General features: G+C 44.0%; 1 protein-coding gene and 1 long non-coding RNA gene across 4 annotated transcripts in view; one reads left to right on the top strand and one right to left on the bottom strand.

The window, feature by feature from the left end:
* Nucleotides 1-8927: 8927 nt before the first annotated feature.
* LOC120361534 (uncharacterized) lies at nucleotides 8928-11005 on the bottom strand. Its single transcript, XR_005577713.2, has 2 exons — nucleotides 10627-11005; nucleotides 8928-10209 (listed from the first exon to the last, which is right to left on the bottom strand). It is a non-coding gene; the product is annotated as an uncharacterized LOC120361534 (long non-coding RNA).
* Nucleotides 11006-11214: 209 nt separating this feature from the next.
* GAN (gigaxonin) overlaps nucleotides 11215-17102 on the top strand; it is a 66758-nt gene continuing 60870 nt past the window's right edge. For 2 of the 3 annotated variants that reach the window (XR_012518860.1, XM_039463330.2), the window contains exon 1: nucleotides 11215-11381. Coding sequence is in view for 1 of the 3 variants with exons in the window: in XM_039463330.2 (XP_039319264.1) it covers nucleotides 11215-11381 (167 nt within the window). In the remaining 2 variants the exon portion in view is untranslated. Of the gene's footprint in view, nucleotides 11382-11778; nucleotides 12199-17102 lie in introns of those variants that run through there. The other variant, XM_074404685.1, reaches the window with a different exon arrangement.

The raw sequence follows: 17102 nt of genomic DNA, 5'->3' as shown, positions 1-17102 counted from the left end.
CTCAGCTTCCCAAGTAGCTGGGATTATAGGCATGCACCACTACACCTGGCTAATTTTTGTATTTTAGTAGAGATGGGGTTTCACTCTGTTGGCCAGGCTGGTCTCAAACTCCTGTCTTCAGGTGATCTGTCCACCTCAGCCTCCCAAAGTGCTGGGATTACAAGCATGAGCCACTGCACCCACCAGCCTCCATCTTTTAAACCATAACGTGGAGACCCTAATTCTTTTCTTGTAGGTGGTTCTAAGGATTCACTGGGGCTAATAGACATAAAGCTCCCTGCACAGGGAATTGCATTAATAAGAACCTCACAAGTGGGCACATCATAGAAGAATTAAGAACATGAGCTCTTGATTTCAGGGAACTCCCAGGTTGAGGTGGGAGGATTGCTTGGGCCCAGGAGTCCAGCCTGGGCAAAATAGGGAGACCCTATCTTGAATTTAAAAAACAATAAAAACTAAATGTTAAAAAAAAAAACAAACAACTTGCAGTCTGGTGTAAGGACCAAAATGTTAACAAATAAATGTCACTAGTGTGATGGATGGGACTATGCTTTTTGTTTTATTTTATTTGTGAGTCTGATCTTACTTATTTGTTACTCAGAAAATCGTATTTCTGACTGGATTCAGACTTAGAAGTGGAAGCTCACAGAGAGGAAAGCCTGCATCTCTTTGCGATTTGTTCCTGGTGCTTTGCTTTAGCCTCCTTCATTCTCTTGGCCAAGAGCAATAAGGCTAACACTGAGCCTTTCCCATGAGCCAGACACCACGCTACCCAATGGTATCTGGATGAACTTGTTTATTCTTTCTTTTTTGAGATGGAGTCTCACTCTGTCATCCAGGTTGGAGTGCAATGGCACAGTCTCAGCTCACTGCAACCTCCGCCTCCTGTTTCAAGCGATTCTCCTGTCTCAGTTTCCCGAGTAGCTGGGATTACAGGTGCCTACCACAATGCCCAGGTAATCTGTGTATTTTTAGTAGAGACGAGGTTTCACATTGGCCAGGCTGATCTCAAACTCCTGACCTCAGGTGATCTGCCTGCCTCAGCCTCCCAAAGTGCAGGGATTGCAGGCGTGAGCCACCGCACCTGGCCACACTTGTTCATTCTGTGCAAAACCACACAGAGCAGGAATTACAGCTATTCCCAATGAGGAACCTGAGGCTTAGGCATGCCCAGGGTTGCAGAGCTGGAAAATGATCGAAGCTGGATTTGCACTTTGCAGTCTGCCTCCTGAGGTAGATTTCAATGCACAAGCAAGCTGTAAGAGGCTTCACAGAGGTAATGCACGCGAGGCAAGAGGTTTTTCAGGCAAGAAAGTCATAGGAAAGACGTTCAGGCTGGTGGCAAAAGCAGAGACAAAGAGCTGGCAAATGAATCAGCTGATTCTGTTCAGGAATTTAGGTGGGTCCATGTAGAGCAGGCCTCCCCAAACTGCAGCCCCCTGAGGCCATTTATCCGGCCCCCCTCCACACTTCAGGAAGCGGCACCTCTTTCCTTGGTGGTCAGTGAGAGGAGCACAGTATGTGGCGGCCCTCCAATGGTCTGAGGGACAGTGAACTGGACCCCTGTGTAAAAAGTTTGGGGACGCCTTATGTAGAGGGTTTAGATGAAGGATAATGGGCTCTAGAAAATGAGGTTGAGTAAGGAGAGAGGCGCCAGATGGTGGACACCTTGAACACCAGGCACAAACACTTGGATTTTTACCAGAGTAAAGGGGTGCTGGTAAAGGGTGTTGAAGACTCCATTAATGGCGTTTAGGAAATGTAATCCACCTGCCTGTGTTCATAAGGGAGGTTACTCCAGGCAGCATGCTTGAATGATCAGGGCACATCAGATTTTAGATCTGGTTTTACTTTTGATATCTACTTTTTAGATGTTGTTCACTTGCAAGTCTCCCTCCCTCCCCTGCCAGCCAATATGTTTCTTGAATTAAATGTTGATTCTAGTTGCTTTTGGTTTCCCCTAAGTGCCTGGCATATGGTAGGTGCTTAAATTAAAAAAAAAAAAAAAAAGAATGAGTGATTAAAAGCATGAGTGAATTCACATTTAGGTCTATGAGCCTTTGAAAATAGATACATTTTGAGCTGGATTCAAGAAAATGCATGTATTTGAGGTGGATCATAGAACTAATTGCAAAAGGGAAAACAAAAAAAGTTTCTAGAAGGAAGCACAGGAGAAGCTCATGATTGCCAAGATTTCTTTTTTTTTTTTTTTGAGAGATTGCCAAGATTTCTAAAACAGACTATGAAAGAAAGAAAATATTGATAAACTGAACTTCATGAAAACTAAGAATATCTGTTCATCAAAGATACCGTTTACCAGATAGAAAGGCAAGCCATCGACTAAGAGAAGAAGTCTATCTTTATTTATATATTGTTATATATATATAAAATAACACCTAAAAATTAATTTAAAAATCCAACTGTCAGCCAGGCATGATGGCTCACACCTGTAATCCCAGGACTTTCGGAGGCCAAGGTGGGCAGATCACCTGAGGTTGGGAGTTGGAGACCAGCCTGACCAACATGGAGAAACCCCATCTCTACTAAAAATACAAAATTAGCTAGGCATGGTGCCACATGCCCGCAACCCCAGGTACTCAGGAGGCTGAGGCAGAAGAATCGCTTGAACCTGGGAGGCAAAGGTTGTGTTGAGCTGAGATCACACCATTGCACTCCAGCCTAGATAGCAAGAGCAAAACTCCATCTCAAAATAAATAAATAAATAAATCCAACTGTTAAAAATGAGAAAAACTTCAGTAATCACCTGACTCCAAAAAATCACCAAGTGGTCAAAATGCATACAGAAAAGTGCTCAACATCATTATTTATTAGAGAAATATGAATTGAAACAAGACACCCACCAGGACACCTACACACCCACCAGGACAGGTATAATTAAAAGACTGATACCACCAATTACTGGGGCATGTGAAGCTACTGGAACTCTCAGATATTACTGTGGGAGTATAATTTCATACAACCACTTTGGAAAACTGTTTGGCAGCATGTACTCAAGCTGAACGTATGTGCCTACCCTACAACCTAGCAGCTGAATTCTTGGCCATATCCTCATGAGGAAAAAAGTGCATATATACAACCACATATTTTTATTTTATGTATTTATTTATGTATTTTGAGACAGAGTTTTGCTCTTGTTACCCAGGCTGGAGTGCAATGGCAACATCTTGGCTCACTGCAACCTCTGCCTCCTGGGTTCAAACAATTCTCTGCCTCAGCCTACAAAGTAACTGGGATTACAGGTGCCCACCACCCCGCCCGGCTTATTTTTGTATTTTTAGTAGAGACAAAGTTTCACCATCTCAGCCAGGCTGGTCTTGAACTCCTGACCTTGTGATCCACTCGCCTCAGCCTTCCAAAGTGCTGGGATTACGGGCATGAGCCACCATGTCTTGCTTTATTTGTTTGTTTGTTTGTTTGTTTGTTTATTTAATTTAAAGACGTAATCTCGCTCTGTTGCCCAGGCTGGAGTGCAGTGGTATGATCTCAGTTCATTGCAACCTCCACCTCCTGGATTCAAGGGATTCTCCTGCCTCAGCTTCCCCAGTAGCTGGGATTACAGGTGCCTGCCACCATGCCCGGCTAAATTTTTTTTGTAGTTTTAATAGAGATGGGGTTTCATCATGTTGGCGGGGCTGGTCTCTAACTGCTGACCCCGTGATCTGCCCTCCTCGGCCTCTCAAAGTGGTGGGAGCCACCACGCCTGGCCTTTTTCTTTTGGGTAATTCTGACTGGGAAACAGGCCTGAGGGACACTCTTGAGTTCCTGGAAATGTTCTATATTTTGATGTGGCTGGGGATTTCACACGTGTGAAATGTTTCTATTTCACATGGAAACATTCATTCAGCCTTATACTTGAGGTTAGTACACTTTACTGTGTGTTATACCTCAATAAAGACATTTTTAATAGCTAAATGTATTAAAGTATTAGTTTCAAAATTTGTTGGTTAGAGCTCTGACATGTTTCAGAAAACAGGGATGGATTTAAACATTAAAAAAAAAAGGCAAGGAATATGAAATAAAAGGAGTAGAATGGGATGTTTAAAGATCTGGGGTAGAAAATGAAGATATCACGTGGAGCCAGAAAATAGATGAAACTCACCAAAAACCCAGCATTAGTGTTAGGAACAAAAAAGCAGTCAACCAGAACTGGAGAAGGTGTCGCTGGTGGGCCCTGACTTCGAGGTAAAGAGACTAGATTTCAACCTGAAAGTCAACTAAAAGCTATTCATTTTCGAGCGGGGCAAGGATGCCATTGAAAACAAGCATGACAGTGGTGACAGTAATGATACATGCAACAGCTCTTCGCATTGAGCACCTGCTACGGGCTGGTTCTTCTTGTCAGCACTTCATCACTACCATCTCATTTAATCCTCATAACTGCTCTGTGAGGACTACTATAATTGCCCCAATTTTACAGAGGGAGAAATTGAAGAAGCAACTTGTAAGACTGGGAGAACAGACCAAGAGGGAGGTTGTTAGGAAATCCCTTGAGTTAAATGATTTTAAATGACCTCACAGATATTTAAATAGATCTAAGGCACAGGCAAATTACTTATGTGATGTAAATTCTGCAGAATAATCCAGCTCATCATAAACCCAGCAGTACCCTGGCTATAATTTTAGGGAGAAGATAAGCACATTTTCTATGTTTTCAGGTGTATAAACAACATAGAATACAAAAATTAAATTTCAAGGGTGAAAAGTGCAAAGTGGTGTACCCTGACAGGGGAGAATAAAGGTTCTTGCACTGGAACTAGCTTGAAAGAAGTTATTGGGGCAACCTATGCCCAGAGCTGCTATATTGTGAATTTCTAAGGTTTGGAAGTTTTATTTCAGGTCCTTTTAATCACTCTTGATAATTCATCTCCCTCCAAGTTGGCAATGTCAGGGCAGGCAGCAAGAGATGAAAAGGTCCAGGAAAACGTTCATTCATTCAATAAGTAAATATTTATTGAGCACATACCATATGCCAGGTATTGCTTTAGAGGCTAGGAATACAATGATAAATAAGAATCTTTGCCAGGCTTCATGAAACCTTATAATCAGAGGAGGCACACAATACACTAATAAACATATAATTTTAGGTAGTGATTACATGCAGTGAAGGGAGATGAAGCCAGGTAAGATGATGCATTTATGCAGAAGTGTGAGCCAACGCCTTTCTGAGTTGACCTTGCAGCCCTGATTTAAGAAGAATGAAAGAGCAAGCTATGAGAATATGAGGAAAGGGACTCCCAGGCTGAGCAATTAGCCAGTGCAAAGGCCCTGAGGTGGGAATATACTAGGTTTGTTCAAGGAAGAGGAAGAAGGCTGGTTCGGCTGGTGCATACTGAGGAGGGGGGAATGGTAGGAAATGAGGCCCTGGAGGAAGCCAGATCACGCAGGGCCTTTTAGACCACAGTGAGGGCTTTGGGTTTTTCCTTAAGTTTGAAGCAAAGCCATGGGAGAGGCTTGAACTGGGAAGTGACTTGATCTGATTACTTTAGGAGGAGAAAGAATTCATAACAGGGCAAGAGAAAAAGAAAGGGGAGCAGTTAGGAGGCGCTTGCAGGAGAGCCGAATGGTGCCTGGATCAGTGAGGTCTTGGTGGAGGTAGGAAGAAGTGGCTGGATTCAGAAGTTAGTCTGCAGGGCCAGGCATGGTGGCTCATGCTTGTAATTCCAGCACTTTGGGAGGCTAAGATGGGCAGATCACCTGAGGTCAGGAGTTCGAGACCAGCCTGGCCAACATGGCGAATGCTGTCTCCTAAAAATACAAAAATTAGCCAGGTGTGGTAGTGGGTGCCTGAAATCCCAGCTACCTGGGAGGCTGAGGCAAGAAAATTGCCTGAATCTCAGAGGTGGAGGTTTCAGTGAGCCACTTCACTCTAGCCTGGGTGACAGAGATTCCATCTCAAAAAACAAACAAGCAAAGCAGTAGTCTGCAGGAAGAGCTGCCGGATTCATTGGAGAACTGAGTGAAGAGTATGAGAGACAGAGTTCAAGAATTACCCTAAGTTTCTGCCCCTGGGTAAATGAATGGTGCTGCCATTTACTTGCAAAATGATTAGATTTAGGGGTAAAATCAGGAGGTTTTTTTTTGTTTTTTTTTTTTTTTTTTTCTTTTTTGAGATAGGGCTTCACTCTGTCTCCCAGGCTGGAGTACAGTGGCATGATCTTGGCTCACTGCAGCCTCAACCTCTTGGGCTCAAGTGATCCTCCCACCTCAGCCTCCCAAGTAGCTGGGACTACAGGTGTGTGTCACTACACCCAGCTAATTTTTTTTTTTTTTTTTTTTTTTTGAGTAGTAGTTTACTTTCTCAGGTGTTACATTCTAGGTTTCTATTATTCAAATGGCAATGTCAAGCAGGCTGGTGAATATTTCAGTTTTGAGTTCAATGGGGAAATATGAAAAATAACGTGAAGTAATCCCTTGTAAACAGAAAAATCTCAATTCTATTAGAATTTATTTCTTCAGCAAGTATTTTCTGGGCAACTACTGTGTGTCAGGCATTGTACTGGGTGCTTGGGTAGGGTACAGTATGAGTTTGGGGAGGAACAGTTACTACCTTCATGGAGTTTCATTACAATTTAATTAGTTCACCGGTTTCTGAGGCACTTCTCTGAGTACTGTGTAAATATATAGAACCAACTCTCAAGTGTTATAAATACTGAGATGTTCTCTGACTCAGCAATTTGGAAGAGGCTAGATTTTTTTTTTTTTGGAAAGAAAAGAACTATATATAGATTTGGACAAATGAAAGATTTACCCAGTAAAATATCTGAAGACTACCTTAAAATGAATTAGAAGAGACTGTCTCAAAGAAATGAATGTTTATGACAAGTCAACATAGTGTAACGGAAAAGCTCTCAGGGCTGGAGGGCAGAAGAGCTAGACATCAGCCTGTTCAGCCCTGACCGGGTCACACCTACGACCTTGACTGAGTCCCTTCCTCATCTGTACTTTGGTTTTCTCTTCAATAAGAAGAATCCGTTGGACTTGATACTTGCTAAGGAATTTTCAAAGTGTTAGTATTTTCTTTGCATTATCTCTCTTACCAGACTCTCCAGGTAGTTTTTAGAACATAAAGGCCCAAACTCTCAAGTGGATTCCTCTCTTGAGGGTTCATTTTTCAAAGCAAAAGAAATCTTTTTTTTTCCCTTTTGCATATGGAAATTGCTTTCATTTTTTTTAATGATTGTAAAAAATTATGCATGATCAGTACAAAAAATATAAGTTGAGGAAAGTACAAAGTATAAAAGCTTCCATAATACCACAGAGATAATTATGTCTGCTTTCACCATCACTGTATCTATAGCAGGTATCATACAGCAGGTGCTTTAAAAACAGTTGTTGAATGAATACTGTTTGAATGATGTTGATGTCTGAATATCTTGCAAACATTCTTTTTGGTCTTCAGACCAAAAATAAATATATAAATAAATCCTTTCTCTGGGCTGTTTCACCTCTAAACCAGAGGAACTCAGTATAGCCACCAGAGACTAAAACTGTTAGGACAATATCGAATCTCTTACATTGTAATATGTTTCACAATGACAGTTGATACCTGATGCCAATGGAATGTATGGAAACAATAACATTTAATCCATCATTCTGATGGGCACAATATCAAGGGTGGCTCAGTTTAAGCAATATCAAGAAAGACTGCAAAACAGTCCACAGTACTTCACCTCAAGCAAGAGTGGCTCCGACAGCACTGGGAGAGTAGGCTCTGCCGCCTGAACCCTTCCTCCCATACTTGGGCCCTCTTCCTTGCCCACAGCACGAGGATGAGCTTTCTGGGGTACGTGAATTCCACTCAACACATTTTATTGGCAACCTACCATCCGTTTGATTGTCAAATACATTTTCAGTAAACTAATGGTTTTCTGATTACCTCTGAACGAATGATAGCCAGATCTTGTCTGCAGACCCACGCAACATTTTTTACCCAAATGGAATAATTTGCTAATGTTGAAAATCCAGAATATTCAATATGTAAGTCTGAATTTTCAGAATCTTATTTTAAAGTTGTTAGATCTGACACCACTGGGCCCTTATCCCACAGAGCAATAACCTAGAGCTGAGGACACAGGCTCTTCCGCTCCCAGAAGTCCACCAACCCCTATTGTCTGACATCCTACATCCCATAGTTTGCTTTGCTCATTTACCTGACATGCTGCTTCTAATTATGTAAAACGTTCAAGGGGTACCTACTACACACCAGGCACTGTGTGAGTCCTGTGAACATAGGTGGATACAGCGCAGGTCCTGCCTTGGAGGAACTCACAACCCAGTGGCGGAACTGACTTGTAAGCCAGTAAATTACAGTGCAGTGTGGTGAGTACAGCACAGCAGCAGAAGCATGCGGAGGGCTGACACACTCTGTCCTGGGAAGCCTGTCGAAGATTTCCTGAAAGTCATGTTTAACCTGGGTTTTGAAGGATGAATAAGAGTTCACCAGGCCGATGGAGTAGTGTGGAATATTAGAAACAGTGTTGGCAGTATTAAAACTATACATAAAGTCTGCTGATTAGCGGCCTGTTGCACAGATGATTCCCTCAAGCTAGCAACCACCTTTCTCTTGATGGTCATTCCATTTCCTCCTTCAGTCAAAACAGGGAAGGTTCACCTCTACCCAGAAGAGCCTGCCTGACTTATCTCCATTCACCTCCAGTTACTTCAACTAAGGCAGCCCTCCTACTCTGGGATAATTGTTTACCTGACAGTGATCCTGTTATTGGAGCTCTCTGTTTTGGAACCTCTGATATTTAAAGAATAGATTAGAACAACAAGCAATTAATACCTACATTGTGTAGAGAACTCTCCCTGGTTTTTGACCTGAAAAGTGGCAAACACAAATTAACTAAGGACAGACAAAGAACACAGTTCAGGAAACATTTATTAAGTATCAGGTGTTCAGGTGCTTTTCTTTTCTTTTTTTTTTTTTTTTAATCCCTCCCTCCATCCAACATTCAGTGGGCACTACTATGCGCCAAGCACTGTGCTTGGCACCTGGAGTTCATGCTGAACCACAATAAACTTACTATAGCACGTGACATGGATCAATAAACCCATTACAGTAAGTTTCTTGCTGGAGCAATGTTCAAAGTACAGCAACTGCTTGGAGAAAGGAATGTCAGTTGCTCCCAGGGATACAGGGCAGGTATCATGGAGAAGATAAGTCCAAGCTGCATGTCTCGTGTGTTTCTTACCTTTTTAAATATATTTTTCGGCTGGGGGTGGTGGCTCACGCCTGTAATCCCAGCAATCTGGGAGGCTGAGGTGGACAGATCACAAGGTCAGGAGTTTGAGACGAGCTTGGCCAGCATGGTGAAAGCCCATCTCTACTAAATCTACAAAAATTAGTGGGTATGGTGGTGCACACCTGTAGTCCCAGCTACTTAGGGGGCTGAGGCAGGAGAATCACTTGAACCCGGGAAGCAGAAGTTGCAGTGAGCAGAGATCGTGCCACTGCACTCCAGCCTGGGCAACAGGGCAAGACTCCGTCTCAAAGAAAAATTTTTTTTTCAACATCCACACAAATACACAGACAGTACAATGAATCTCCACATCCCCATTACGTGGCTTTAACAATTAGCAACTGTGGCCACTTTTGATTTATCTACACTCCCATCTGCTTCCCCAACCCTGTGTTTTGTTTTGAAGCAAATCCTAGATATTTTTATCATTGCATCCATGAATACTAAGTTGCATTTCTAGAAAGAAGTGGAAATGCGTGCGTCTTCCACAGCATTCCCCTCCCCACCTATTCTTCTGCCTTGAAAACAGATACTCTGATTCCTGCCAGTGACTCCAAAGCTTTGGCTGGTTCAGAGTAAAGACCCAAGACTTTATTGGAGCCTTTGAGCTGGTCAAAGGAAAAGTATGGGCTGCTTCAGTGAAAATCCCATCCTGTTTTGTCTGGAATGCTGACCATATTCTTTTGGTCCTTGGTCCTCGTAAAATTGCTAATTTTTTAGAGGCTTATTGAGTACCTGGCATTTTCACAAAATGGTAGCTACATTCCACACTCCCATGTGCCCTGAGCAACCTCCAGGGAAACTTGAGACGCTGTGGGGATTGCCCTGCCAGCTGAGCTGACCCGGAGATCTTTTCTGTCACAGCTTTGGTCTTCACAGGGTTGGGTGTCTGAATCTGAACATCTACCTCCCTGCTGCGCACTCCTTCAGCATTTCCTAGCTCTCGCTGAAAGATACAAACATACATGTAGTCACTCACTCAACCCAGACCATTTATCCCTGACTCTCTCTCCCTCATAATTTAAAACAATCCACTATTGTCCAACCCCATCACCCTTTCATCCAGGTCCCCATTCCCTTCTCTCAAGTACTGCAATATCCAAACATCTATCTGCCTTTAGCACATCCATCCCCGCCTTATTCTCCACATAGGGGCTGAGTGACCTGCACAAAACCCCCTACAAAATACCCTTCCGTGGTTCTTCACCCCTACAGAAACCAACCTCCTTCCCACACCAAGGAGGCCCTACAAAACTTCAGGCCTCTTTGGGACTTATCCAGCTTCACCTGCTACATCTCCTTTCTAGCCCATAACGAAAACCATCTTTTCTGGGTCTGTTTTCTCGGGTTTTTGTGCTCTCACCTGAGCAGCTCCTTTTCTCTCATAAATCATGAAGGCTACAGCGATTGCGCCCTTGCTTGCATGCGTCATCTCGCTGAGTCCACAACAACACTAAAAAGTCGTTCTCACTTTGCAGACGGAGAAACTGAGGATGGGCACCTTACCCATGGCCACACCGCTAGAAAGTGGAAAAGCTGCAACCAGGATTCAAACTCGCGGCTCCAGAGGCCGCGGGTTAACCACCGAGTCCTAGCCCGTTCGTACACCCCTCCACCGCGGCAGCGGTCACTCTCAGCCTTCCGCACCTCCCGCAGCAGCCAGGCGGGCGGAGGAAGGAGGCTTCTGATTGGCCGCCTCCAGCGGTGGGGGCGAGAGGGCGGGGAGCGACGGTGAGGGGGCGTCGCGGATAAATAACGTCATGCAGCGACTTCTTAAAGGCGCCGGCCCAGCGCATCGCGGATGGCACAGACGCGTTCCGGGGCTTTCAGCTTGTGCTCAGAGCGTTGAGAGCCGGGGCAGGCGGGTGCGCGCGCGAGACGCGTCCGGCTCCAGGGGTCCGACCTGGCTGTGTCGGGAGCCGGACCCGCAGGCCGAGGAGCGGGCGCCGCGATGGCCGAGGGCAGCGCCGTGTCCGACCCTCAGCACGCCGCGCGTCTGCTGCGAGCGCTCAGCTCTTTCCGCGAGGAGTCCCGCTTTTGCGACGCGCACCTGGTCCTCGACGGGGAGGAGATCCCGGTGCAGAAGAACATCCTGGCGGCGGCCAGCCCCTACATCAGGTGGGGAAGGGGCCGCGGCGGGCCGGCGGGCGAGTGCGGCTGTGCTGTCCGGAGCCGGGGGCGGGGCGGCCGGGCCGGGCGTGGCCCCCAGACCCCGTCCCCTACCCGCGGCGCCGGGGTCCCCGCGTCACCGTTGGCGTGGACTCCCTCCCGGCACGCGCCGGAGCCGGGCCCCACTGGCTGCGTCTCCCGGGCGGCCCCCGTGGCTTCCGGGCCCGCGCTCCCCGTGGGACCCCCGCGCCCCTCGCAGTTGATCCCGGACCCGGGCCTCGATCCCCCGCCTCGTCCTCCCCGGGTCCCACCGCCGCGGCGGGCGCCCGCCCAGAGGCCCCCAGACGCCGTCCTGGGCGGGCCGGGACCCGCACCCGCGAGCTGGGCGGGGCCGCGTCCGGGAAGAACCGCCCCCTCGCCCGTTCCGGGCCCGCGGTCCCCGCTGAAGTTCGCCGGCCGCCTGCCTCTGAATCCACGCGCCGGAGCTGGACCGGCGCCGCCAACCTGACCGGGAGCGCCCTGCCCGCGGGGAGGCCGGACAGACAGCGCCTCACAGGGGGCGGGCAGAGAAAACCCTCTCGGTTGTACTCCTTGGTTTGGGTAGGCGGACCTCCCTGGCGAAATGGTTCTCCTTGTCAAAAGTGACTTTTCGGCTCGCATCTGGTAACTGTTTAAGAGTTACTCGTTGAAGTAAACTGTGGCGAATTCTCAGGATGCAGCTACAACCCGAGGACCCTAAGAGCCTAGCAACTAAGGGCATTGTAATACTTTAGTAAAGCAAAGCTTAACCTGATTAGCCAACTCAGCTAACCAGGTTGATTAAAAGGTTGGTAAGACAGTGCTTATACAAATGTATCAAATCTTGCAGGAAACTATCTTTTCTTTCAGCAACCTTCTTGCAAACTAGGTTGCTGTTTTAATAAAAAGGAAGGAGGGAATGCTAAAAACTGGAGAAACTGTTTAGTAAGCTGGTTAAATATAGGCCAGTGGTAGAGAATATCACTACAATTGACAGGTCAGAAAGAGCAAAATGGTGTGTACGGTATTCTTAGCGCTTTGTCCCGGCAGAAACCAGCACACACGCTACACTTCATCCTTTGCATTGGGAGGCATTTGTGCTAACTTAGAAGCAATCCAAGTGCTCTTCTAACTTCTGGTTTCTCCTGGATTTCTTTTGTAAATCGATTTGCATTCTTTGGCAGGGGTCGGGGGTGGGGGCTGGGGAATCATCGTTAGTACAGAATTTGGATTGCTAATGTGACAGACAACTTCTAGCTGGCAGTTGAGAGGTTTAAGCAACCAGTCTCAAATTGGAATAAGCGGACCAAAGTCTTCCCTGTTGGGGCAAGTGCTGAAGAAAACTACTTTATTAGATGCATTATTGTTGTTTTTTAAATTGCATCCGTCTGACTTAAAAGAAAGAAATTGCAAATCGCCAAACACATGCTTGCCATCCTCTTTCATTTTTCTCCATAGCACTTAACCACTGTGATATACCCCGTATTTTACACATTTTCTTTGGTGTTCTTTCCAACCACATCGTGAGCTCATTGAAGCCGTGGTGTTTTCTTTTATTCACTGCTTTACTCCTTGCACTCAAAAACAATAATGCCTGTCAGTTAATGTATTGAACGAATGACTGGCTTTCTTTCTACCACTGCAAATTTGGACTTTAGAAAACTGGCTGCGTTGCGTTTTCATGGTAGACATTCAGTTACACCTAATTGAGAAGCGCACTGGATTCAGGGTTTGAAGACTGGCTTTATGCATCCAGCTGTTACACTTGTTAGCTGTGAGTTGCTGATAGATGACACCGCTTCAGCTCACTAATCTGTTGAATGAGGGATAAAATGAGTGTTCTAATTTAATCACTGACCCACCTGTGAAGAAGTATGTTATGGTGTTTTGAACACCATATAGGAATCCATTTCTTTCACTTTATAAGTAAGAAAATAAGGGCTCAGCAGGCATTAGTGACTGGTGTTACAAGGTTACTAGTACTTAATGGTGTCCAGCTAGGATTAGGCTCCAAATTAATTGCGCCTGGCCTCCTACTCTTACCCTACCTACCAAGTTACAGCATTACATGTATTTCACTGTTTTCTTTGTGTAAACTCCATTGTGAGCTGGCTTACAATATCTTGTAATTAAAATGCTTATCAAGCATTTTCACATCCTGTCTCATTTTGATTTCCGTTTTCAACCATCTTTAAAGGCAAGGCAGATCTTTTTTGACATTTTGTGAATAAACATAAATCAGTGTATATGTTTCATCAATGACAGATTAATTGCTTTAAGTTTATTTGGCTATTGAAGTAATAGAATGTCTTGGATTTTTTTAAATTATCAATTTCAAAGGTGTTTCAAAGTTACTTGACAAATCTATATTACTAACTAGAAACAAACTCATTAATTTTTTATTTTTACTGGTAATTTTAATACCAATAAGATTGGGCTTTTATAATGTACTAGTTTTGTTTGAACAGTACTTCAGAGACTTCTTTTGAAACGAAATGTATTTATGTATTCTAGAACTTGATGTTTCTTACCTTTCCCTTTTGAAACTTAAGTGTTTAGATCAGTGATATCATTAATCTGTGAATTGGATGTTCAAAAGTTTGGTAATCTCTGAGGTTTTATAAAAATCTGATTTTGTTTAGTGTCTGTGTTCGGTCCAGTGTTGGTAACGGTCATAAGTGGTTGTGTGATTCTGTGGTTTAGAAGCAATGTTATGTATGGCCTGGCACGGTGGCTCACACCTGTAATGCTAGCATTATGAGAGGTGGAGGTGGGAGGATCATTTGAGGCCAGGAGTTGGAGCTAAGCTGGGGCAACATAGTGAGTCCCAGTCTCTACAATAAATAAATCATATACACAAAAAACAGGAGCAATATTATCTGTTGCTCGCTATGTGCCCAACAAAGGGAGCCACTCCAACTCTGTCACACTGGGAATTAAAGTAACTTGTTTGGCTGACTTTCTGCTTTATATAGAAAAGTCTTTCGACTTACTGGTTTAATCTTTTACTCTGCTTTATCTTTGGTCTAGCTTTTGTTTTTCCTACTGATGTCCTTAGCAATCATACCATATTAGAAGGATTTTAAATATAAAAGGAAAAAGCCAGAAAATTCAACTTTGGCAGCAAACCCTCATGATCAGCTGAAAGAAGACTGACAGTCCCAGTTTATGTAGGGAGAGCATGTGTCCTGCAGCCCTAGGATGAGGCTGCTCCAGGAAGGAGGCAGGACATCCCACAGTCCCTCAGCTCAGTAAATGGCATACCCCTTTCCAGCATGCTCCGAGCTTTCCCTCCTTTTCATTCCTTGGTGAGATTTTTCCCTTTGGTTTGTTGGGGAAACTAAACCTAAAAGTAGTTGACAGGCCGGGCACAGTGGCTCATGGCTGTAATTGTAGCACTTCGGGAGGATGAGGTGGAGGGATCCCTTGACCCCAGAAGTTCCAGGATGCATAGAGCTATGACTGTGCCACTGCACTGCAGCCTGCCTGGGTGACAGAGTGAGACCCTGTCTCTAAAAAAAAAAAAAAAAAAAGTAGCTGACAACCTTTAAGAATGGCGAAACTGAATTCATAGTCGTAAGCACCCACCAGAGCATTTCCTTTCTCAGCAATTCTGAGACCTTCTGGAAAAGTTCTCTGGGGCTTGTAGGAAATTTCTTTTTCTTTTGAATATTACAGTTTGCTCTCCTTTTGTGTCTCCGGCTCTTCCAATTCTGGCACAATCGATCTGATGCAAAGTTCAGACCTATATCTCTCCTGAGCTGTGGTTCTTGGGGAGTAATGTATGTGAAAAGGATTTGAAAGTGAACTACTGTGTGCTTCTGCAGTGACATTATGGTGGCTCTGTACTGGTTTGCAGTCCTGTGTTCACTTGTAAAATTCAGGGTTTTCTAGAGACCTATTGCAACAATAGTTCGTTTGGCTTTCCGTCCTGGAGAGAAAATGAAAAAAAGATTCCTAAGATTTTTTTGGATCCTTTGATGAGTCAGCTAAGAATGTAAATGGCTTTTTTCTCCACCCTTATTTTTGAGAGAAAGCAGGTCTAATAAGGATAGAGTGAGACACTGGGCCTCGAATCCAGCCTAGGTCATGTTGAGCAACTTTTCTGGGCCCTCGCTTTCTTATCTGTGAAGTGAAGGTGGTTGGGCTACATGGACAGCAAATCCCCTTTAAGTCTGAGTTACGTAGCTCTATGCTATTTTTGTTTTGCTTCGTGTATGTGCTGTGAGGAGGAGATTCTGTTTCTGTTTTTGTAGCTTTATTGTATCATTTAAAGTTAAAGCATTTCCCTTCCCCTGTCATACAGGACCTGATTGGGTATTCTGCTGTATAAATCCAGGCCTGTAGAGTTGTATTGCAACAAGCATTTATTTTATGCTGTTAATCTGGGTATGTTCCAAGGCCTCATTATTGATGAGCCTGTTTTGCCATTTAAATATAGAGTTTGACTCATAGATGTTGCTGATGAAACTACCTAAGGAGACTAATATGATCTCTGTAGGAGATCCAAGTTTCATAGTCACATGGACATCCTTTTCTTTCTTATTTACTTATTTATTTATTGGCTATGTGAAAGACGCAGTGTAGTTTAATATCACATGGGCACTAAAGTCCATGAGTACTATGTGGTGTGTGGAGAGCATCCTTTGTGTCCCTAGTTTCCTTTTCTTGATTAATTTGTGTGAATAACTGCCCAGCCTCTTAGTAGATTCTTTGCTTCCCTGCTAATCCTGAGAATACGCTACCGAGGCTACAGCATTCACTCAGTGTTCCCTGGTAATGAGAATGTGGCCGTGAAGCAAAGTGATTTCAGGGTAATGCTCAGTTAATAATGTTTTGCTTTCTTTACAATATTTTCATTATCATTTTTCTCCATTTGTGCTTTGAGTTTATGGTCTTCCATAGCAGCTCCCGACTGATTGTCTTAAGGATCTTGAATAGTGGTTGTGGCCTGTGAAGTTTCTTAGTGCTCAGGGGTTCAGTAAGAAGCTCCAATTTCTGAGGCCCTTTTCAAATCCTGAGTACTGTTAAAATCAAATTGACATTACCTATTTCTTGTGCTCTCATGATGATGGAAAATAAGTTGGGCCTGAGTCTCTTTTAAGGAATCTAGACTTTGTTTTTATCTACTTGCTATATAAGGCGTTCCTAACAACTGCTCAGAAGATGAAATTTGTCCAGAAGGTCTTGATAGTTAAATGGTTCTCAGTGATTTTCCTTTTCTTTTTTTTTTCTTTTTTGTAATCATAACCTAGTTGGATTAAACCCTATTCTTACTGAGTTTTTCAAAAGTGATAATAACTATGTTCAGTTTCAGAAGATCAAAGACGTATTTTATCCAGGCTTCTAAGGAAACTAAGCACTTGTAAATTGCAGTTTAACACAGATTACTCATGTCACTGTAAAGATATTTGTTTATTTTATGTAACAGTGGTTGCCACTGTTAGTAGCAGTAGATGTTCTAATTCTGGAGAGGTTTTTGGAAGGTTTCAAATGATGAAACAAATCAATAAAATTCTTGTTAGACTAGGGACTCTAACATAAAGGGAGGTGTGGGGTGTTCAGATTTGTCTTAGAACTTTCCCAAGGATTGTTATTGTGAGTAATAGTAATGTAATAAAAGTAAACCTATCCCTGGTTAATTTCTGTAGTGGGTAAGTCCTCACTCCTTTACCTATACACAGTTTCTACTTCTGCCTCTTCTTATAGTTT

The sequence above is a fragment of the Saimiri boliviensis genome, chromosome 1 (assembly GCF_048565385.1).
Source record: "Saimiri boliviensis isolate mSaiBol1 chromosome 1, mSaiBol1.pri, whole genome shotgun sequence".
Classification (NCBI taxonomy): domain Eukaryota; kingdom Metazoa; phylum Chordata; class Mammalia; order Primates; family Cebidae; genus Saimiri; species Saimiri boliviensis.
The sequence above is the reverse complement of the archived record's forward strand: the minus strand, read 5'-3'. Positions and strand labels throughout refer to the sequence as shown.